General features: G+C 29.8%; 1 protein-coding gene across 1 annotated transcript; it reads left to right on the top strand.

Moving 5' to 3' along the window:
• Positions 1-986: 986 nt before the first annotated feature.
• LOC111039083 (NFX1-type zinc finger-containing protein 1-like) lies at positions 987-24,419 on the top strand. The gene is made up of 15 exons (XM_022322394.1): positions 987-1,273; positions 9,953-12,595; positions 12,659-12,742; positions 12,837-13,108; positions 13,236-13,379; positions 14,902-15,169; positions 15,288-15,492; positions 16,651-16,798; positions 17,012-17,164; positions 17,266-17,532; positions 17,609-17,846; positions 21,681-21,846; positions 22,000-22,111; positions 22,448-22,665; positions 23,227-24,419. The coding sequence occupies exons 2-15, from the start codon at positions 9,988-9,990 to the stop codon at positions 24,338-24,340; spliced, it is 5,997 nt and encodes a 1,998-aa protein (XP_022178086.1). The 5' UTR covers positions 987-1,273; positions 9,953-9,987; the 3' UTR covers positions 24,341-24,419.
• The last annotated feature ends 828 nt before the right edge of the window (positions 24,420-25,247 follow it).

Genomic DNA, 25,247 nt, shown 5'->3' with positions numbered 1-25,247 from the left:
CGGTGCGTCAATTGACTTGACATTCCTTTTTTTTTTTTTTATTAACTTTAGACAAAATTTAAATAATTATACTTAAGTAAAATTATAGCGATTTCTCTATCTCCTTCAAGCAATCTTGTGACAGAGATAGATAGCTGTATAATAGCTGTACACTTATTATACAAAAAAAATTAATTTAAGTTCTCATTATATCTAAATAAACTTTGATTTCTACCCTGCAATTGCGAATGCCTCAAGTCTCGAAGCACTCGAAGCTTCGTATAAATATTTAAAATACCTCCCTTTTACCGAGCTATTATTAGTACCTAATTAGTATATTACCATATTATTACTGTAGCCTGTTATCTGTATTAGTATAATATGATCAAAGGTTATATCCCATAATATAATTATTTGTCATTAAGTCATAATTATTATGAATTTACTGTATCCATACCTTATTAGATTAAGTTATTAATTTTCATGTACATTTAAATGGTCTCATATTTCTATTTTTTCAATATCGATTATTTTAAAACTTTTTCATTATTACTAAATACTCTTTACTAGGTATGTTTAAGACCTTAAGTGTTATTAATTATACTCAGATTTATGTATTCCTCGAGCTTTTAAGTTTTGAGCTATGTACGAACTACTAACCGACATACTTGTTAATATAGCTAAGAAAAAAAAATAGCTTATTAGTCACGGCTAGTATCTCCGGCCGCGGTTATTATTAAAATATTATTTTTCGAGTGCCGCGTTGATGGTTGGCTCTACTGTTCGGGGAACGCTCTTCTTCCACGTCCGTCCTTCCAGGGATAACTATTGACTATTTATTATAGTTGTTTGATTATACCAAATTATAATTACGCCGTTATCATCATGTTGTAGTGTTGTGTAAAAACAAAATAAAAATACTCATTAGTCATTAGTCATCACAGTAAGTTGTATTACGCGCGTGCGCGCACACACACACACACACACACACACACACTAACCCTCCGACCGGCACTCTGCCCGTGTATTTTTTCTTTGTCAGTAAACTGTCACATCGTTCACATTGTCGCTTTATTAATTTAACATTAATACTACTTAATGCGAGTCGCTATAGGCATGGCACGCTGATCGTACCTGCCTCTTAAGTGCGTGCGCATTTTTTCATACGCGTTTTCCCGTCTTTCACGACTACTGTTTTCGTCATTTAAAACTATCTACAAATATTTGTGTTTTAAAGTAAGCAGTCAATACCTAACAACACGTGTAGTGTGCATTGCCGTGCCGCCGCTTGAAGGTATAACATCCATGTTTATAATATTGTACAGGTAACCGTTAATTATTTCCTTGTACAACACTGTACAAGACAGTGTTCACCTACCTATTTGTAATAGAAGTAATTAATTCAGTGTAGACTAAAGCTGGAAATGCTCCATACGTCCTGTACGTCTTGTTGACTGTTGTTCGTATTGTGATGATCATAACTCATAATCCTTAACATCTATAAATAAAAATATATAGTTTATAAGCTACATATTATAATATTATAATATAGTTGTCAATCATAGATTGTCACTCAATAGTTTTGTTTCGCTTCTCTTGTTTTTCTCTGATGTGTCTAGTGACTACGTGATCATTTACCATCCACCGTCAGTGCGCTATACGAAAAACAAACATCCTGTAGGAAAAAAGCTCATATTATAATGTAATCTTCCTGATTTCGTTGATTTGTATGGCCTTTTAAAACCTCGAAACAAATCCTGTGTGCATAATAATATAGTAATTATACCACGCCGATGTCACCATACACACATGATAATCGTTTCATCTTAATTATACTCAAATTTACTAAAGTCTTTTCATACATTTCAAGCATGTTTTTCGTTTGAAAATGTGTAGGTACATCAATATTAACCATCCCCAACTCATACACTATGGCTATCACTTATTAGGTTTCTAAAAATTTGTTTTTCATCACAATCCATTGTTATACAAATTAATTATAAACTTTAAAATAGTTATGCTATTAATTATTAACTACCTACATTATTATAGATTATAATTATGATTCCTTAAACAAAGTAAATATTTTAGTATATTTAATTAAGTTGTTATTTTATTATGGTTGTATTACGTGATATGAATGAATTCAATAAAAGTAAAATTAATAGAAAAAAACTATACCTAATATCCTACATTAATTTCATCTTTTAACACACAAATTAAAGCATAACCCGCTTCATGTACAATATTTGAAATTACTTGGTTAGACAATGTAAACCAGTATGACAAACTAGTAAAACCATCCTTAGACACCTAAAATCTAACAGTCACTGCTAACCTATATTTGTTAAGTAAAGCTTTTCTCACATTTGTATCTTTCTCTATTATAGTTGGACCTAATTTGTTCAAGTGATATTCAAAATCTGCTGCAGACAACAGACAGAAATCTTGAAATTTTAATCAAGGTTTACTGTTTAGATCTTAAAACATATTTAAAAAATATTATCTTAAGAATATAAACCCGAAAATATAAAATAGGTAGGTGTGTAACCTACAATAGGTCCATAGAAATTCCTAATAAAGAAAATAATTAAAAAAGAAACTATAATTTTTATTTGTACATCCTCGTTTGTACTTATTCTTTTCATTATTTTTTATTTATTTATAAATAATTTCAAAATTAAAATGACAATATTTTATCATGATTGTTTTAATAATTTCAATTAAAAATAAAAATAATAAAATATATATTGCATTTTAGTACTTATTGTTATATATATAAATAACGCCAACATAATTTTTGTTAAAATAAGTAAGTAAAAATTAAATAATAAATAATATTCGTAGGTAATGTTCATTTTAATGATTTAATAATAATTAATAAATTTATTTATTACATTTATAGCTTAAACTTATTTAGTTGAACATGTAAAAAATACTTACCTATTATTATTTAGACTTTTTTCAATAAAAAACTCCATCATCTTTTTTTATTATTTTTATTATTTTCACTTTTCATTTGCACACTATATGTAGCACACATTGTCTTAAATTGCGATAATATAATTATGTCTTATCTTTGTCACTGTCCATTTTGGAATGACCCTATTGCCGCTGTCATGAATTTCGTACTTGTATTGTTGAATGCCCGAATAATCGGTGAGTCAAGTAAAATTGAAGATGTCAAGGAAGTATATAGAATTGCCAAATAATCGGTAAGTATATTCTCTAGTGATATACTTGGATAAAAATCTAGGGGAGGAAGGCAAAATAATTTAATCACCAAAATTAAATCCCTGAACCCCCCCCCCCCCCTTACCGTTTACAACTCATTTTATGGTTTAGACACAAATTTTAGGTATCAGGTACTGGGTACCCATATTGTCAAATAGTATTAAGAAACTACTCAAGAGTTCATTAGTAAAAAAATGCTATAAATAATTTAAAAAAGTAACTTCTAACTACCTAGTATCAATATTATTTACACATACTTTATACTCGATGAACAATAATTAATAACCAACGAATAATTTAATGACTTTATTATATGCGGTTATTGCGATTATTGCGATAACATTGCCAGCCAGTGAAGTTGGCCCTTCAACTATGTTCAACTATTTCATTGAGTGTTGACGATACGTCAACATATCTAATATTAATATATTATACAACAAAAGAAACATAAAATAAGTGTCAACTTTAATAAAATAGTTTGAGACAGTTTGAGGAAAAAAATATTCTAATATTGTAATATTATATTAAATACCTATATTGCATTCTTTCTTAGCATAAGTATATTCAAAGATTTGAATTTTCAGATTATCTAGGTTGAGGGGGAGCAAAATGATACGTTTGTCCCACCCATAAAAATGTCAGGGGGAAAGTACTCCTCTTGTCACCCCCAATAACGCATAACATGTATAATAGTAAAAAGTAGGTAAATGTTAAGTCAAAATATAAGCCCCCACCCCCAAACAAATTTGTGTACAGGTTACGGTTTTGCATATTACCATATACTTTATTGTGTGAACCCATGAACAGAATAATAGTTATAGATATTTTAAATAAGCTTCAGGAGTTGTGTGTCGAACATCTTCGAGACAATAATCTTTTATCCACTGATATAAGTAGGAATTTTGAGTGAGACTCGATGGTTTTTATCATATAATAACGAGTTATAAGTTATATCATAGTAAATGATGTGAACAGCTAAAGAAACTCCAGTTCCTTCTCTTTCAAATTACGCGCATTCAGCTACGACCCCGCCGACACTTCAACTAAAAATCTCAAATGTCTAGCACTCAATAATAAAACAAGACAAAAAATATGTTTAAGTAGGTACCTAGGTAGTGTAAAAGTAGAATGTTAACACTTCAAAATTATTCTCCCAGTATACACTCTTTTGTTTTAATATCATACTATTATTATATTAATTTTGCTCAATGTAATATAAAATAAAAATACTATACTAACATAAATTTAAAAAAAATCTCAATTAATCTCAAACTTATAAGTATAAAGACCTTTTCATAATTTTCTACTACAGTGAACAATACTAATACTCTATGTATTATGTTTTAGACCTAGGCCTAGGTAGGTGTAAATTACCTGTTAGAATGTTTGTGGAATACTTTTAAACAGCGCACGTCGAGAGTTACCAGTTTCCACCAAAATAATATTGGCTGTTTCCGCTTTACCCCTTCTCCGTCAAAACGGCCCAAAACGAAAAACGTATGATCTTGTTTCCGCCAAAAGACGTTTCGGTCAAAATAAGTTTGGCAACCAATAATTTTAATTTTTAAGCAATATATGTTGTGGTATATATAAAATATAGTATTGTAACATGAAATAGCAAATGACATTTGTAAATAACTGCGGAGACCATAAACACAATAATATACAAAGCGATAATCTTCGATAATTGTTGATAATCGTCAATTAAAGTATAAACAGTATTATCCGGGACATTTGCGGTCGGCTTTTTTTTCGTGCATTTTGCTGTCAATTTATTTCTATTTCCCTGACTATGCAATTTAAGGTGCTATTTATAATATTTAATATTATTTTATGAAAATGTGTTTAAACAGTTTATTATTATTATTTATACGGGATAAACCGCTTTGTGATATTGCCATTTGGTTGATTATGCATATTCGATGTCATAATCGATAACGCGATAACGTCTGATATATTTATTATTATTCGAAAACATCATCGTTAACATTTAACTCAGTTTTTAGTATTTACAGTTCGATCTGTCAGTATTACAGTGTTTTAGTGTTAAAATTTAAATTTAAATTAAAAATGAATAATTCATTTGAAGTGTTAGAGACAACTAAAGGTAATCCTCTAGGGTTGGAAGTTGGAATAGTAAACTTACTAAAATATTAAATACACCACGACCAACGCTTAAGAATTTGTATAGCTGTCTTAAAAAAGAGGCTGATAATTCGAAACTTTTATATACAAGAAGCTACTTAAATATAGAAGGTAAAAGGAGAAAAAAGATGTACATACAATTAGACGAAAAAATTTAAAAAAACATTAGTAGAGTATGAAATAGATACTCGCGACGATTCAGTCAAATGCTTAAAAATAAAAGCTATTATTCAAAAATTAGAATACGGTTATGTTTATGTACATATATGTTTATTAGGAATGTATGTTAGTATTTTCTGTTTATATGTGATGTGATCGACAAATGTATATTATTATGTGCATTTTTTATAATAATTGTAATAAGGTCTTAAAAATAATGAGTAGGTACCCTATTATGTTATGCGATTGATAAATGTATTATCATAAAAGTTATTTATAATAATAATAATAATAATAAGCTTTTAAACACGCCAGTAAAAAATACTGTCAGTCCTTAGCCTTGAAAAGTGTGAAGGGAAGTTAATATATAATTAAATAGTAAGTATGTACATATTGGCACAAATTAAGTTTAATTCAATACATTCATATATATTATATATAGCATCCAAATTTAGTCAGGTAAATAGAAATAAATTGACCGCAAATGCAAGGCTTCTTATAAGTTGTTGTTATGACAGTCAAAAAATATTGAATTAACATTGAAACATTTATTTTTTTTAAATAAGTTTAAATTTTGAGGAAATTGGAATTCAAAATTTATCATGCAACGATTTTTATCTGAACGATTTTTGATATATCTTTGTGAAAGAGATATTAATCTTTGAAACTCGAGTAAAAACTTATGATATATACAACAATATTAATTCAATTATCATTTTAAATATTAAAATTCTTTTGATCAATAAATTGTGATTTTTTAGCACATTGTTTTATTTTATCATCTTTTTGCATATTATTTTTGAGTCTATGTGAAATCATCAGAAACAATACTTTTAAACAGAAAATAATAATAAGTACACCAGGAATTTCACTTTATATCCTATCCTTTATACTGCAGGTAACTTACATGAAGTTTTTAGTAAAAATTCGTTTAACCTACATAAGCCTACATAACCTATACAAAATAAAAAATTAAAATTAAAATTATTTTAGGCATATGACAAGAATTTCAAAAGGTCATCTTTGTCACCTAACTTTATCACATGCATTACATTCTTGAGACAATTTACCAATTTCACCCATTACTGTTGAAAAGTTAGGTGACAAAGATGACCTTTTGAAATTCTTGTCATATGCCTAAAATAAAAACAATTTTAATTTTATATTTTATATACATAATAATATATTATTATACTACCACTTCTGAGTTTCGTGTGTTCCAATGAGCTATACAAAGTTCCGCTAATTGTGTAGTCTCAAACATTTTAATTTGACCGATGTTAGATGTATTTATATTTTATACCTTGTCTGACTTCTTTGTTTCGAATAAAAATGTCTATTTCCCTCAAATTTGTAGGCGTTGAATCCGTTTGCAAACAATTTTCTCTCAAATACTCGAAATAACCATTCATTTGCTTAATAATTGTTGGTTTTATGTTTGTTTCCTTTTCACCAATACTCGCAGTAATACACCATTCTAATTCCTGAGGTTTTATTAAATCTGTATGATTTAATAAAACTCTACAACCGTCTAGTTTTCGATTCAATTGCAGCACCATACACCCTACTTGATATTTTATAATAATCGATTTCGAGAAATATCGTACGTTCATATGTTAGCGATATATCTAATATAAAGGATTTAATAACGTGATGATGTTAATAAATGAACAACTGTTTGAAAAATTGTTCTGATGGATCGATACCGATATGCACAAACTTACGACTGGTAAAATCAAGTGCAGTCCGTGATATACAGATTTCATTATGTATTATTCAATAATAGGTATTTACTTAATTATTATTGTTTGTAAGCGATTAAGACATTTTTACTAATAGGTTAATAAAATATATGTTGGTTGCGTAGGGTATCGGATGGTGATGGATGTGGTGGGGGTTAATCTACATAAAATATATACCTGTGTGATCTGGCGGCGGGGTGATAATTGATAATAATGATGCGACGGTGGTTCAGAGGAGGTAGGGAGGTAAATATACTTCACGTACGTAAGCGATCATCGCCGGCGGATCGGCTCGTAAGGCTAGAAGAACATACCAAATCATACTACTTAGGTTGAATCAAATTTCGATAAAAACAAATCGAGTATTATATGTTATATAATAATTTTTTATTAATTGCATTATTATCTTATAATATAATAATATTAGCTGTGATTAACTCATAAGTCCATTTCGGTTTGCTGAATAACGGTAAGGATACATTCATTGTGAGGTTAGGTTAGCTTAAAATTAATCTAAATATAATATTTTGAAACGTCATAGTAACTAGTAACAATAATATACGTAATGCCGAAAAGTTTTAAGCCCCTGCACCGCTATACTTGAACTCCAACACTAATTGAGGAGTTTTGAAGAATCTTCTCATATTTTAAACTTCAAACGCTTAAAATTAATAAAAAAAAAGAAAACAAGAAAAGTTCACAATGTCAAATGTCTGTTATAAATTTTAATTGCATAAAATGCTAATTTAGTGTATAATTTTTGATCAAAAATAAATGAATGAAAGCATTTGGTAGAGAATTTAGTATTCTGCTTTTTCCGTAAGATTTTTTCATCTTATCGAGATTCTTTTCTTTTCTATGAGATATTTATCATTAATATAAAATATGTAATAATTTAGTAATTTTGAGTTTAGTTACTAGTTTGTTATTTTAAATACCAATTACAATTCCAACACTCAAAAGTATTACATTTTCAATTTACTATTTTTTTTTTTTTTAATTCGGTGTTAACAAAAAATAACAGCAGAAAAATATCTTTAACTCTAAGGTTAGTATAATATGATTTATATAAAGTATAATAATATACAAGGTAATCAATTCACTAAAGTATAGTTAATTGTTAATAATATACTTACAACTTTATAGTATAGCCTGCATAAGTGTATAGTAATGAAAGACACTCCTTATCTACTTATAAGTAGGTACTTATATACTTATGTACTTATGTACTTATATACCTATATACCTATATACATATCTATACTTATACGTTACCGGCAATAACGATAATTTAGAAAATAACTACATTTCCTAAGAATGTTTAAAATCACTAATGACAAAAATGTATCGTTTATTACAATACATACCCGTTGTTTATTAGGAGTTGTTAAAATTATTAATATTGACTAGAAACTATGTAAATTATGTAAACCATCGTAATTTATAAGCAAGGTCATATTAGTAAGTTATGGAAAGTTATTTATGCTAGTATCTATGGAATTGTAATAATATTTTAACCTTAAAGGTAGTCTGGGTTCCGACCTAAACGTGCACCTGAGAAAATATATTTATCGTTTCCGTCTAAATTAAAAATTACTGTTTCCGCCATTGCCCATTGAAAAACATATTTTTTTTAAATTTTTAGTAAGAACAACTTTTGGAGGAATTGTGTGTAACATTTTAAAGCATCGGGTTTTTAAAACTAGGTATTAAGTGTGCCTGTTGTACTATAGTAATAAAATATGTAACTCAAAACTCAATAGTTTCAAGCTTACTAATATTCCTCCTCTGCTGTCGGTTCAAACGGAAAAAAAAAGCTTACTAATATTTGACAATGAATATGAATTAAAATTAATTTAGTTGTATAAAATTAGTTTTATAAAAAAAAATTGCATATTATTATTATATTTCCTTAAGAGCATCAGCCATTTATCATAACTTCTAATGAATATTTTGGTACACTTGTTTAGAAATCTTAGAAATCATTTACTACATATTTTGATATACATTGTCAAATATCACAATTAATAGTATACGTTTCTACATAAAACATTATTAAAAGTGCCTAATTATTATAATTTCTGGTAACATATATTACATGTCTACTATAAGTACTTAATGTATAATAAGTCAATTATTACATAATATTACTACATCTTAATGAATATTTATAGGTATATTTTATATTTGTTATTTTGTTAAAAATCTTTATTTAGGATAGACTAAAGTTTAAAATTTAACGAATGGAGATTGTTTAAAAATAGTAAAAATACAATTAATCGCTAAGATTTATACCTACTACCTATAATGTTAAAATGTAAAACTATTTTGAATAATGTTACAATTTGATTGCGTAATATTTTTTGTGAATTAAATCCGAATAGTTATAAGTACTTAAGTAGTTATAAATTTAAAATACTTAATATTAAAAAAAAAAATAATTTATATAATGTTCAAGGTTAGGTTAGGTTGAGTATTATTATTGTATGCCTATAAATAATTATTCTATTTTTTCAATAAAATTTAAAATTCTTTACAGATTTAGTGAAATATTGTTATAATCGTTTGCGTTAAAAGTAGTCATTCCGTAAAAAGTAACTTTTTTATTGAATCTCGATAAGGGTTCTCCAGTTAGTTAAAATATATGTTATTATTAAATTTAATAGGTATGTATTTACTATTTGATTATCTAGGATGGTACCTGCAGACAAGTAAAGAACGATCAATTATGGAGCACAAATATCAAAGCAAATACGGTCATCCGTACAAAAATTATAACTCTGGGAGTAGACATGGCACGCAAAGAGTGGACAGTGTCAATTATCAAAACATTCAAAGCCGGCAAGAACAGCTAGGAAGAAAACATTTTGGATTCAAGCATCTAGAAGAGTTGAGTGATAAAGAGCCGTCAGATATTGTGTTTGTGGTATGTAATCAATCCAACGGTTTCATAGATTTATTTAATCAAAACAAAGATCCAGATTGGTTATTCTTGCTTATGAAAATCACTGCGAAGATTTGTTACACCGAGTTTTTGGTAAGCAAGCAGTCCATATTAACTGAAATATGTTGGAACTCAGTATTTATTGAGCATTTGAAGTCGTACATTCTCACTACTCCCACTGAAGTAAACAAAAACAGACAGTCAAACTTAGAAGCGTTCTTTGAAAATTGTTTAATAGTCTGCCAGTCTATTGCGGATTTATTTTTGAAAACTGCTGCTGAACGTTTAAACAGCTTAATTATTTGTATGAGAATGGCTCTATCAGACATAAAAAACAACTGTCTTGATCTTAAAATAAATGACATCATGTTATTGGATAAAATAGCAAAAATATTACAACAATTTACAAACCTAAAATCGAACGACGGAACAAAAAATGACAATAAAAATGAACTTCAAAACGCTACACCACCAGAGGATTTTCGAGTACTGTCCGTTTATCCTACACCATTTGATATGGATTACCAAAGACCTTTTTTACGTTCTAACATTACAAAAGGAGCTTATCAGAGTGTAGAACATTATTTAGACGTACAGTTTCGTCTTTTACGTGAAGATTTTATTGCACCTCTTCGCGAAGGGATTAAGTGTTTTAAAGAAAATAATAAAAATCGTAGCGATAGACCGAAAAGAATTAATAATATTCGCATATATCGAAATGTAAAATTCAACGAAGAAAAAGTATTTGTACAAGATAAATTGGGATATTTAATAAATTTCAATAAAAACAATAAATTGAAAATTAACTGGGATATTTCTAAACGTTTAATGTATGGATCGTTATTGTTATTTACTGTGAATGAATTCAATAATTTTTTTATTGGTATTGTATTGGGCCGTGATAAAAGATATTTGGCAAAAGGTCAATTAATTGTAGAATTAATTAACGACGTACATCCAGACATCCTTACTTCATCGTTTACCATGGTCGAGAGCGAAGTGTATTTTGAACCATATAAATGTGCCATGCAAGTTCTCCAGAACTTGAACGGTAATAATTTTCCGATGGAAAAATATATTATTTCAGCCTGTAATAAAGTCGAAATTCCTAATTACTTAAAATCTTTACCAGTGAAAATGTTCAATTTCAATGACGAGAAACCCTTTAATGTTTTAAACGAAGGTGAATGGCCAGTACGAGAAAAATTTGGACTAGACGAAATGCAGTATGAAGCCTTCAAAGCAGCGTTAACTAATGAATTTACGGTCATACAAGGTCCACCTGGCACTGGTAAAACATTTATTGGATTGCTGATAATCGAAACAATTATTAAAAATTTGTACCAATTTCATGTGTCAAATAGATTAAAAAATCCAATAATAGTTGTATGTTACACCAATCACGCCTTAGATCAATTTATGGAAGGTATTATAAAATTCACAAACAATGTTGTTAGAATTGGTGGCCAGACGAAATCAGATGTAGTAAAAGACTATACGTTGAAGAATATAACGAAAAACTATAGGAAATCGTCCGATGTATTTAAAACCATTAGGAGTGTAACCGATATAATTAAAACTATAGAACACGAAATAACATATCTTAAAAATTGTAAGGAATTCATTTCGCAAAATGCTGGTATTTTAGAATTATCCCTATTGAAAAATGGAATGCCAACAATACATACAAATTTCTTTTCCAGCCCAATTAAATATATTTGTTGGCTATTTTGTGATGGTGATTACTTTGATTTTGACCCGATTGACTTGATTATTGAACATTGTCGCTCTGAAGAAACTTTAGCAGTTAAAAATATTAATGAAACAGAAGATGACAATTTGCATTATGAAAATGATGATCCGGACATGGTTTTTGAACACCGCGATATTGTCATTTACAGTCTTACTTTAAAATCGGTAAAAGATATCTGTGATAAAACTATTAACATGCTAAATGAATTAAAACCAAAAAGAATGAAACGTCAGTATAACGATCGTTATTATTCTAATAATTATAATTTACACCACCAAGAATTAGAAACCACTTGTTACAGAATGGAAAAAATACACAATTATATTAACCAGATGTTAAAATTGTCTAGTTGTAATAATATTGATTCAAACTTCTGGAGGACTATTCCGAAAGACCTTTTTAAACTAAAAATGAGAGATAGATGGTTATTATATTTTCACTGGGTGGATACTGCTAAAGATATGTTTGATCCCCAAATACTAAGTCTCGAAAAAAAATATTATCATCAGCACAAACAATATTCTGAGTTGAAGGAAATGGAAAATATTGAAATCTTGAGAACAAAGTACATTGTTGCGATGACTACAACTGGAGCATCTAAACATAGAGTATTGCTTGAAGGACTGCAGTCTCCGATAAGTAATATTTGATGTTGTTGAATATTTTTAATTAAAAAGTTCAATATTTTAATACAATTTTCAGTGGTTGTTGAAGAAGCTGCTGAAGTGTTAGAAGCACACATCATCGCATCTCTGACTAGACATTGTCAACATTTAATACTTATAGGTAAAGTATGGGACTATTTTATTTTATATAGGAATTACCTGGAATTGATTTAATTTGTTTAAATCTGTAACTTGATTATTTTTACAACTTACAGGTGATCACAAACAGTTACGTCCAAGTACTGCAGTCTATAAACTGTCAAGGGAATTCCACTTCGATGTTTCCTTGTTTGAACGTATGGTCAACAGTGATGTGCCATACTACACATTAAGAGAACAGCACAGAATGCGACCAGAAGTGTCGTCCCTAATAACGCCGGTTATTTATCCCAACCTGATAAACCACATTTCAGTACTCAACAGACCGCATATACGTGGTGTTACTAAAGACATATTTTTTCTCAACCATACTAACTTTGAAACTGAGGTATTTTTAATTTTTAGTACTTAACTAGCAAATTTAAGAACATTATGTGATTAATTGTTATTATTATATTATACAACAACACCTTATACCTTAAGACTATAGTTATAATTTGTTGTTGCACCCCTAGGTCGAGGAAATATCAAGCAAAAGCAATGATCACGAAGCGTCATTTTTAATTATGTTTGCTAGGCATTTAATACTACAAGACTATAGCCCCGAACAAGTCACGATTTTGACTACCTATAGCGGACAAATGTTTAAACTACGTTCTGTAAGTCAAATACCTGCATAGTTTTTACTGAATAAGGATACATTTTAATATTTTAATTTTTGTAACAATTTTCTTCAATTAAAAAAACATTTGATTTAAAAATTAACATAATGCGCATATACTGGGTCTAGGGAAAGGGCGTATGGCAAATATGAATCATAAGTAAAAGAGCATCACAATAATTAAAAATGAAAAAATCCAAAAATATAATTAGGTACAGTTGTAAATATGTAACACATTTAACTTCCTACAAGAACAAAACTGGTTCTTAAGTCTATATATGGTTCTGTTGTATGGACAGTGATGAGTATTCTACTTATTTGAGTACTTAAGTGCAATGGACTTGTTAAAATTGAATTGAATGATAAATAACAAAGTAGATAAGAAAAACGATTTATAGAAATAACTTTTATAATATTTATAGAAACAAATTTGACATTTCCTAATACCTATAAGGCTATAGGTAATAGCTTGAAATTTGTCTAAATATTTTGAAAATGTCATTATGCGCATACAATTATAACTTAACTGTTTAAGCAAATAGATAATAAAATGTTTCATGTTTCTAAGATTAATATTTTTTGAACGATAACATGACGAATAATCCTTTGAGAATACATCAACTATTAAATTCTGAAGATCTGTTGCTGATTGCCGATTGGCCTCCTCTTTAGTCATTATTTAGGTATAACAGATTGTAAAATATATTTTTAGTAAAAATAAGGATCAACCATCATTATACGTTTAAATATCGAATGTTGTTCAAATTTGTACTTAAATCACTCATATAAAAACATGTATAGATTAACGATTAACTTTTTTTAAATTCCAGTCAACAGAACTAATGGTAAATCTTGTACATTTTAAGTAATTTTCTAACTTTACTTTAACTTTCTAACTAGTTAGTGCTCAGTTTTGAATAGCGACACAGCAAAGAAAATGTCATAACTTATACATTGTTTCTAAAAAATAATACTGTTGAAATGTCAACCATAATGAAATAATGAATAAAAAATAAGTTAGCTAAATTAATTTAAACAAATTATACTTGGCTTATTAAATTATAATAACTATAACATGTGTTAACTATGTTACAATGTTACATATATTATTTTTATGCTTTAAAGTTATTTTTAACTTTTAATTGTGATGATAATTATAATATACCATAATATTTACCTATTGGTGCTTATATAATTCAGTACCTAGAAATATTTCAACATCTGTATGTATTATGTATATAAAAAAATATAAATTTCTTAATTTGTGTCTGAAAGTAAATCTATCACCCTGGCACACACGTTTTATAACTTATTTAAACTATTCTATTTTATTATGATAAAAGTTTTTTAGCACAAGATTTAATACATAGGTAGTGAATGTTATAACTTATAAGTTATAAGTAATGTAAATCAATAAATCTATTCTAAAAAAAAAAAGAAAGGCATAGGATTAATTGAAGAATTCTTTTAAATGACTGAAATCAATTAAATTTTAAATTCGTCAATATTTCAATTTTCAGTTACAAAAAAAATATTCAAATTTGGATGGTATGAAAATTCAAGTCGTTGACAACTATCAAGGCGAAGAAAGTGATATTATATTGCTGTCGTTAGTTAGAAGTAATGAAAGCGGTAAAGTGGGTTTTTTGAAAACCGAAAATAGAATATGTGTTGCTCTATCTAGAGCAAGGGATGGTTTATATATAATGGGAAATATGGAAAACTTATACAACTCGGGTAATTTATGGAAAGAAATAAAACAAAAATTAGTCGATCAAGATTCGTATGGTAAATATTAAAATATAACATAATACTGCAATGTACACGCATTTTAAAATGTTTTATTGAAAATAGATTTAGTAAATCTCATATTTTACACACAATATTGTATTATATTTATTAACAGGCGATGAATTAACTTTGAAATGTGAAGTTCATCGTGATATCATGACAAAAGTTTCGAAATGTGAAGATTTTAAACCAATTTCAGAGGGTGGTTGTACTATGTTATGCAATGATTTGATGAAATGTGGCCATTACTGTTCAAGCATATGTCATGTCTATGATCGTGAACATAAAACATTAATAATATGCCAACACCCATGTAATAGGTAAATGCATAATATCATTATAATATTAAGGTATTCAAATTGATGTAGGTTATGGTTTTATTTTTAAGAAGTTCTTACCATATTATGGTTTTGTGAATTGTTTTTTTTTTTTAATGTTGTTCTTATTTAGCAATAAATACATATTATTCCGTGATTTTTAATTAAGGTTTAAGGTTACTTTTAGTTTGAATTTTTTCAGTATAATTCTATAACCACTTGTTTTTACTCAAAAATACGCAATTGGTACAATATTATAACGTGAAATAATAAATCTGACAACCCGAATATTTTTGTATGTTTTACATGATATTTTTTTTAAATATTACAGTCATTAATTTATTCTTTTTAAAGTATGTTTGAGAATATCTTGAGCCATACATACAGGTATATTTTAAGATTTTGTATGGAAACATATACCAATATGATCTTAAAGAATTATATAGGTAATTTAATTATAAATACTTAATTTGTAATATTTGTAAGATCCAACGACCAATATTTGCTTAAAACAATGGCTGAACAACAGTGGTTGCAATTAATATTAATTTTAAAAGTATTAGTACTTAGGGTTTTTAATGTGTTAAAAAGAAAACCTAAAGTTATAGCCGATTTTCCAAAAACCCGTTTCAAGACCTAGATTTATGTAAGATGCGTGATTAAAAAAATTGATAATAATGTGTGTTTCTCCCTATAATATTTTCTAGTGATGTAAACCTTCTCTAAATAATTTAAAATGCTAAGTTTAAGTATAAATTAAATATAATGCCTACTGTTTAACTAATTTTAGTATCACTAAATAAAAAAATTATAGTATTTAAGATTTTAAACTTATACTATTTTTTATCATAACCTTACTTATCTTCCATTTTTAAACGTTAATAACGGTAATAATATACTGGTAATATTATTATAAATATCACTGTAAGCCATAAGGTTAAGTTATAACTTTTAAGTAGGATGGAGAGGTAATAATATACTAATATACTTTTACAAATACACATAATAAGTTAATGGTTTATGGTTTTGCCAACATTTAATACCTATTATAATAGGTATAATTCAAATTACCGTAAATAATTGTAATCATATAATAGGTCATTGATTTCATCGTTGTCTGATATTGTAAACATTTTAAATTTATAAAATTTGATATCTCATGGCTTGTGAAAATGATCATCCTTGTGAGAAAAAATGCGCCGAAAACTGTGGAAAATGTATGGTATCCATGGTTAAGACACTACCGTGTGGTCATCAAGCCTCAGTGCTTTGTAATGTTGACCCTAAACAATTCAAATGCATAGAGAAGGTTTGTCCGCATATTTTATAGCAAAATTTTCATTAATAAACTGGTAAAAATAGTTATTAAGCGTAATGGTTATCGTCGAAAGCAGTATGTGTGCATCATGATCTGCAATAATCATTACAAACACTACAACCCGTAGTCTGTAAACACTTTATAGACTAAACGTATTTTAAAAATGATTATTTCTATATTAAAATTATTTATGCTTTTAAACAGGTCGAATTACTGTTGGAAAATTGTGGGCATAAAACAATTAAAAAGTGTTACGAGAAAAAACCCAAGTGTACAACTAAATGCATTGATCGATTACAATGTGGACATGCCTGTGTACTTGATTGTCATAAAGATAAAGACCCGACACATGAAAAAGTAAATCATTATTATTTCTAATAAGTAATAACTATTATATTACATACACTTTGTGCTCGCTATGTTTTAGCTTTATATTTTTTGGTTAAAATTATTTTTAGTATACCTGCTCAAAACCATGTTCAAAACTGAATAAAAATTGTTCTCAAGATCACAAATGTAAGAAAAAATGTTACGAAAAATGTTCAAATTGTGATATAGTAGTTAACAAAGTACTGGAATGCGGGCATTTGAAAAATCGTATAAATTGTAGCGATGACATAAAAAATATCCAGTGCTCAAAACGTTTCCCGTGTAATCGAGTATTAGAATGTGGTCACAAGTGTCGGCTAATGTGTTACGAGAAATGCAAGGAATGTAAAGTTATGGTAAGTTGCTACATGGTGACATTCACTATACGCAATAATCACACATTTTTCAAAAAATAATGATTCTTTTTTTTAGATCACAAAAACACACCAGAAATGCGGGCATACTAGTTATGTAGAATGCCAAATAAATCCCGAAAGAAATGTCATCTGTCCCAAAAAATGCACGCGTACAATGAGTTGTGGACATAAATGCAAGTATATATGTGGAAACGATTGCGATCCCAAAAAATGTAAAAAACTGGTATTGAAAGAGGGGAAGCTCGCGTGCGGTCACAGTAAAATGTGGGTTTATTGTTGCGAAGCGGATAAAGGTAACTTAAATTATATTATATTCGTAATACATAAAATTTATTAAAATCCAAATTAGAGCAAAAAACAATGCAATAATTTTTTTTACAAAATTTATAAGTACTTACATAATAATTTAAACAACTGATAATAAACCAATTTGAAAAATATAAATAAAAATAATAGCCATAATAAATAGAACTACGGCATAGCCTGCACTGCCAAACCCTATCCCAGACTAATCGAACACGTGTTATATGTTTGTATGTTTTGTATTATATATATTAAACATATATAAATATATTCAAAGATACTAAAAACAAAAATTTGGTTTCTAAATAATAAATATATTTTATTATATAGGTATTATAATATTATATAAAGCAATAAAATAATAATATATGACGCAACGGCAAGACATTATATTTGCGTTTATTTTATTGTTCAGTATTCCTTATACTCCAAGTTAGATTATCAAAAAATCTTCGAACTGTATTTATTTTTAAAATATTTAAAATTTCACACATTACGTATGACCTTAACATTGCCTCATATTTTACTTGGGAAGTTGTCCAGTTTAATAAAACCGTCTAGTTATACCTATTTAGTATTGTACTATTGTAGCTAAAATAATTGAACTATGTTTAACATCGGGTAGGTGTAAGTAAACAAACAGAGAAATTATAAACGTTAAGTTTGAGAACAGTGAACATAACGTACCTACGGAAATTGTTAACTCTAGTCGTCAAAATCCTATAAGCAAATAATAATAGGTAGTAGCAGATATTATCACGGTATTCAGGATGGCCTGACGAGGTCTGTGCAGTTTGCATATTATATTATACATTCGATTTGCATCCCGTGGAAGTCTGGTCAGATCGAAATAGCATCAGTTTCAATCACCTTTCAATTACTTTTGCAAAAAAAAAATACATTTCTTAAAAATAATCGTTAGTGGCTGACTGCACGTTGCACTCGAACATAATATCAGTATATCACACGTACAGAGAACTTATGTACCTTACCTAACAGAGATCTCGGCGGCCCATCTTCAGAAATGCCCGATGACGATTAACCTGACGTGATCGCAAGAGACCGATCAGAGGTCACAGTTTTTGTGTGAGTCGAGTACCTATTCAAATTGTATACAATAATGTTTACTTGTTCGTTACTGATCGCTAGTGCCACGTACGAAAACAGTTCTTAAAAAATCGAAACGCATTTCCGTCACACATAAATAAATAATAATAACATTGCACAGCACACATCTCCTAAGAAACTATCGTCATTTACTGATTGATTGAATTATCTCCGCTAAAAAACATTTTTTTGGTATTATACTGCAGGCTATATCGCACTATTCCCACGTAAACACTATAAAAGGCTATATAATGACGCAAGCTGGTGGGGCCACAACCTATCCGTCCTTCCGAAATGTCTTCGTTCAGAAAAATTATTTCAACCAAGTTTTACGACTTTCATGTTTTTACCAATTATTATAAGCACCCACCTCCTCTCCCATTGGTAAAATCCATTTGGGTGTGTGCCCTACTGTACAATTCGAATGTATATATGTAGGTAAAACATTATATTATTTCTGTAAGGTTCGGCTAAAAAAAGAGATGAAAATATGAACAATAGTGCGGTAACCTTCTCAGCCGGTCGACGATTTTACGATAGAAATTTGAATACAGAATGACAGTGAGATATCGATCGAGTTAATGATGTCAGAGTAGTATAGTAGCAATAACCACACATCGGAAGTCGAACGTATATATCATGAGTCATGACGTTTGTTGTACGTGCGTAGACAAGCGTCAATTTGCGGTATAATCAAATTGCATGTACCAATGCTTCTCCCTCCACCACACACCATTAGTGTTTTTTAAGTGCGAGAGGTGTTAATTGGCCTTTTATATAGATACTTACATATTATGCGGTTCTTTAAAAAAAATGTTTGATAATTATCGTGAAGAAAAATACTAAAATCTTATTCGATTTCCCTATTATGACGCCACGGTTGTCGTTGTAGTAATAAATAAGTAATACGATTATACATATTTATGTATAATATATAACTCTTGAGTCCCTTACAATTCATATTCTGAACCTTTGAGGTTGACTTTACAAAAATTTGTTCACGTTTGTCGCTTTCATAAACATTTATATTTTGTTAACATGTTATTATATCCTAACAGTAATAAATTATAATTAATAAAACTGAATACATTAGTATTTTTTCTGAAAACCACTTGAAACCTTAAGTCGTACTTACTAAATAAATCCTATACAATATTGATGATCATTCATTCTATACTTTTTTTGTAAATTACTTTTAATTGGAAGTTAATGATTATACAAAAAAAATATTGAAGGTACCTATGTATTTTCGACAGACTTTGGTAAAATATTTTTAAAAAGTACTTGGAATAAATACTCGAACACTTAAGGAAAATAATATTCCGACTAAGGTATTTAAAATATTTTTATTCTAGCCATTAAAAAACAAGATACTCATCTTAAGCAATTTAAAGCCAAACATTTTATTTATTTTTTCATAATAGCAGCGGTGTTAAAATATAATCTATTTGTATGTATATGTATATAGCTTTAATGATTTATGATTTACCACAAAACAATCAACAATAAATATTGAATAGTACTAAAATATATTAAAGTAAAAAAATTATTTTAAAGCTGTTAGAGCAAAACATTTAGAATATTGACAATTTATTAATTTTGTGTAATGTATATTATGTGTATTTACTATATTAATAACGTTAGTGTGGGAGAGTTAAAATGACTTGAAAATTTAAAATATTTAAAATGCTCTTAAAATTTCCCCCTAAACCTTATAATAGTTAGAACTGCTGAAAGAGAAAGATTTTTTTCAAGTTCAAACCATACATTTGTAGTCTGATTTAAATTGTGTCCAGAGATTTGTATTCATTAACCTTTTTACTAGGTTATGTAAGAAAAATATTTAAAGATTACTACTTAATATAGAATTAAAATAATATATAAGTAATTTTAATTTTGAAAAAAAAATCAAAAAATACACTCTAGAAATCTAGAAAATACTTAGAATAGAAGCTAATAAATTCATAACTACTCTCATTCATAACAGTTAACGGAAATCAGAAAGTATATACACTGACCTTCTACTAATTGGTCTAAAATCACCTCTTTCTAAAAAAAAGAGTGCTCCAACAGCCTTAAATACGCTTTTTAAAAATTCATTTTTTGATTCTAATTTAAAAATAATAATTGATACATGTATAATACTGTTGTAACTAGCTCATTAGCCATTACATATTACTCGTAGCCTATAATAGTCAAAATCATGAAATATATTCAGTGAAGCCGAACCCTTGTGTTTAGTTCACGACCCGCCAATTTCTTAAAATTTGAAAGTGGCCGAACGGCTATAGTTTAAAATTATTCATACCAGAATGTGTATGATTACTAAGGATAGATTCATACTAATTCATACATGGTGTGGACTGTTGATGCAATACAATATGTATACAAAATCACTAATATATGTACACGTAACAATTTAGGTACTTCATACACGTTACTATTAATTAGGTGTAATATGAATTCATTACGTCCTCAATATCTCCTTTAGAAGTTAAACAAATTGAATTTACAGAAGCTGTTTTTGTATGTATGGAGTAAAAATGTAGGCTTGTGACCGCATAAAAGGCTTGGAGCCATTGTACTCTCATTTAGTCTGAGATCAATTTTAGATATTCAGTACCACAAAATACATTGAATAATATGAGTACTATACTAATAATATATGAGTACCTTTTTTTTACACACTTAGTTTTTTACTATTATTTTTTTTTTAGAATTTGATGGTAGCAGTCAGTATGTCCTCGACAAATGCAATGAACCTTGTTTGAAAATGTTGTTATGCGGTGATTTGTGTTCAGGTACTTGCGGAAGATGTAAACAAGGTCGACTGCACGTACCGTGCGAAGAAATGTGTAACAAGATCAATCCTTGCAATCACACGTGCGTGTATACTGTACAATATAATATGTTATATAGTATATTTTAGTATTTATACAATACGACAAATTTACATATTAATTATAAAGTTGTACGGTATCAAAAAAAACTAAATAATCGACAGTTGTGGTTTTTTCTGTTTGTATATGTATACAGATGCAATTATCCGTGCAAAGAAGCGTGCCCTCCATGCGAAAAAAAATGTGCTTACTCTTGTACACATTCTAAATGTCCACTTGCATGTAGTGCTCCGTGTGTACCATGTCAGGTATGGTCGACAAGATTATTGTATATGTATATCATATTCTTTTTTAACAGCAATAATTACACGTATTGTTCTGTCTTATACAATATTATAAATATTAAAAAACAATTTTTTCCATACAACTTTTTTATCTTTATTTCATCAAGCACAATACGGTTGGCTCCCGTCGTGTTTTCTCGTTCCTTGCTTATCAACTATATATTTATATAACATTGTATAACATATGATCTATGTACGTAATGTATCCATATCCTGTGCGTTACATGATATAACGTTTGATAATATAATATTTTACAAATTAATCGAAAATTGTTGCTCTATTAATATTATTATTACCAGGAACCTTGTGTTTGGAAGTGTAAACATTTTAAGTGTTCCAAAGTATGCAGTGATGATTGTGATCGGCCGCCTTGCTACAATCCTTGTCCAAAGAAATTGAAATGCAAACACAAGTGCATTGGATTTTGTGGCGAAACGTGCCCTCCTCTTTGTCGTGTATGCGATGAGGCCGAAGTAACAAATATTATATTTGGTTATGAAGACGAAACAGACGCAAGGCATGTACAATTACATATTATATTATTATTCAGTGGTAGGAAATTATATAAACGTAGATGCACAATACATAGTTTGAAACAAATCAACGCGATCGTGTTGTAAAAACATAAATAATCTGTGTACGTACTCGATAAATTGGCACTCCAAATTGGGCTGAGAGGATCAATGTCCGATTATGATCACAACTCATAAGATAATAAAGACTTAAGTTACTATTACACTGTCGTCTGTCACCGTATTTCTTGTGGTTGGCCATTGCAGCAATAAACCAAGCAGTTGAAAATATTCGCAACTACCCCGCCTTGGGTTAGGTTCCGGTTATATTTTAAATGTGATTATTTATGAGTAATGAACTATAGTAAATTAAATCATAATATATTGACTCGAAAAATATTATTTCAGTAAAAATTAAATTCTGAACACGAACCACACGCGGTTACAGAGTATACCTATAGTTATAGTAACTTTATATACTTATTATTAATTGTATCATCAATTGCTAAGTCATCGGTTATGTTATATTTTATGATTTACATGTATAACATACATTTGTCACGCAGGTTCGTTTATCTGGAAGACTGTAAGCACACGGTTGAGTCCAGAGGTCTAGAACAGTGGATAAATCAGAACAGCGAAGAGATAGCAATGAAACAGTGTCCTGTGTGCAAGATGCCCATCATGAAAACCTTGAGGTTCAAGAACCACGTAAAATCTGTGCAGAAGGACATCTGCGAGATCGTGACCAAACTCGTCGGCGACCGCGATTGGTTGGCGTTCGACGAGAAGAAGGGGGCCCTCAAGCGGTCAGTGATAAAATTGAGCAGTTCCTTCAAGAACGTCGAGCAGACGAGTGCGCGGTTCGCGAACGTGAAAGAACTATGGGCCCTCTCGTCGGGCCGACTGTTGCAGCGCATGCGCAGAATAACGTTGGGCGCCGAGGCCACCATCGACATCGACTCGTGGACGTCCGCCACCCGACTTGCAGGATTGTTCTTCGCGTGCGAGAAGCGCATCCGGAACTTGACCGACGGCGACGCGAAGGACGCGGTGGTCGACCACTTTGTCTGGCTGCTGACCACGACGGTCGTCCACGCGGGTCGTCTATCCAGACAGCAGACGGCCGACGTCAACATGGAGATGATCCGCGGCGCCCGGCTGGTGAGCCTGGCCGAGGTGAAGACCCGTCCCGATTATATGCAGGTCGTCGCCGCCCAGGCTTCCGCCCCCCAGGCCTCCACGTCATCGTCCGCGGCTCCAGAGAAGGTCGATTTCTTGGTGACGGCCTTGGAGGCCTTGCTGACGGCCACTAAGCCGTACGACCAAGACACGGACAATGAGGTGAAAAGACTCACCGGTCAGTTAAGGCCGGCCTTTAGGAACCTGCAGGAGGCCACGGCGGCCGAGCGGAATATGATTCACAGGGCCATGTCGGCGAGCTTTCACGGTCAAGGAAGGAAGCAAGGCCACTGGCTCAAGTGTGCCAACGGTCACATCTACTGCGTGACCGAGTGCGGTGGACCGATGGAGCAGACCAAGTGTCCGGTATGCAAGGTGGACATTGGCGGCGTCAATCACAGATACGTCAAGGGTACTACTGTGGCGACGGAGATGGACGGCTCCACACATGTAGCATGGAGCGAGGCCAACAACATGAACAATTTTGTTTTGGACTGAACAAATTTTTTTTCTTCATATTTTAATACTTAATCATTAAACACAAGTTATATACTTTTAAATAAATGGTAATTTTACCTTATTAAACATTTTACCTCATTACTCTATTCATTTCATTAAATAAAAATTACATTGATTCATTACTAAGTGTTATATTTTTTTTTTTGTAGTTTGGTACGCCAAACTGTGCTCTTGAAATACCGAAAAAACGAACTCTCGACATTCCTGCCCCTAAATTGCCTATCCATGACACCGTGTTATAACATTGTATCGTTAAGAGGACGTGATACCTGCATGTGTTGTCTGAGTATTTTAAAATTGTAAATTTTTTATACATCTTAAAATACTTATAACTCGCGTTAAAATAAAAATATAATAAAAAGCCTATAATGTTGCCTAGATAATAATCTTACCTTTAGATTTTATAAGAGGTCAATTCACTTTAATTTTTAAATTAACGGAGCTACACGTGTTCTGCTGAGCGTACAATTAGCTATGTTACGCACTTGTAAGAAGGAGACAACACATGCGGGTATCACGTCCTCTTAATATTATGTCGGCGCTACAACTGTGTCAATTATTATATTATTTACCATCAATATTTAGATGTTTTAGGTGTGTAGAGTGCATAGTCAACTACCACCAGATTAAAGTTATGAAGGAAAAGTATAATATTATTTATAACCATAAAATAATAATTTGTAACAGCTTGACTAAAATAAGGCTTTACGCATTTTAACTTTTAAATTAATCATTAGCTCGTATAAATGATTAGGTCACCCGCAGACGTTCTGAACATACTTGACAGTGTGTTTTAGTACTAAAATAGGAAAAGTTGAATATGAATAAATGTTTACCTTATTTAATAGTAATAAGTTAATAAAAATAATAATAATAGCCCATGTCT

Source organism: Myzus persicae, unplaced genomic scaffold, assembly GCF_001856785.1.
Source record: "Myzus persicae strain clone G006 unplaced genomic scaffold, MPER_G0061.0, whole genome shotgun sequence".
Lineage (NCBI taxonomy): Eukaryota > Metazoa > Arthropoda > Insecta > Hemiptera > Aphididae > Myzus > Myzus persicae.
This window is presented reverse-complemented; position numbering and strand designations above follow the sequence as displayed.

Bases quoted from the DNA above. Each gene is read 5' to 3' on its own strand.
- LOC111039083 (XM_022322394.1), top strand. From the start codon at position 9,988: ATGGAGCACAAATATCAAAGCAAATACGGTCATCCGTACAAAAATTAT. The intron at 13,109-13,235 runs GTATTTTTAATT...TTGCACCCCTAG, and splicing joins ATACTAACTTTGAAACTGAG to GTCGAGGAAATATCAAGCAA. The intron at 17,533-17,608 runs GTAAGTTGCTAC...TCTTTTTTTTAG, and splicing joins GCAAGGAATGTAAAGTTATG to ATCACAAAAACACACCAGAA.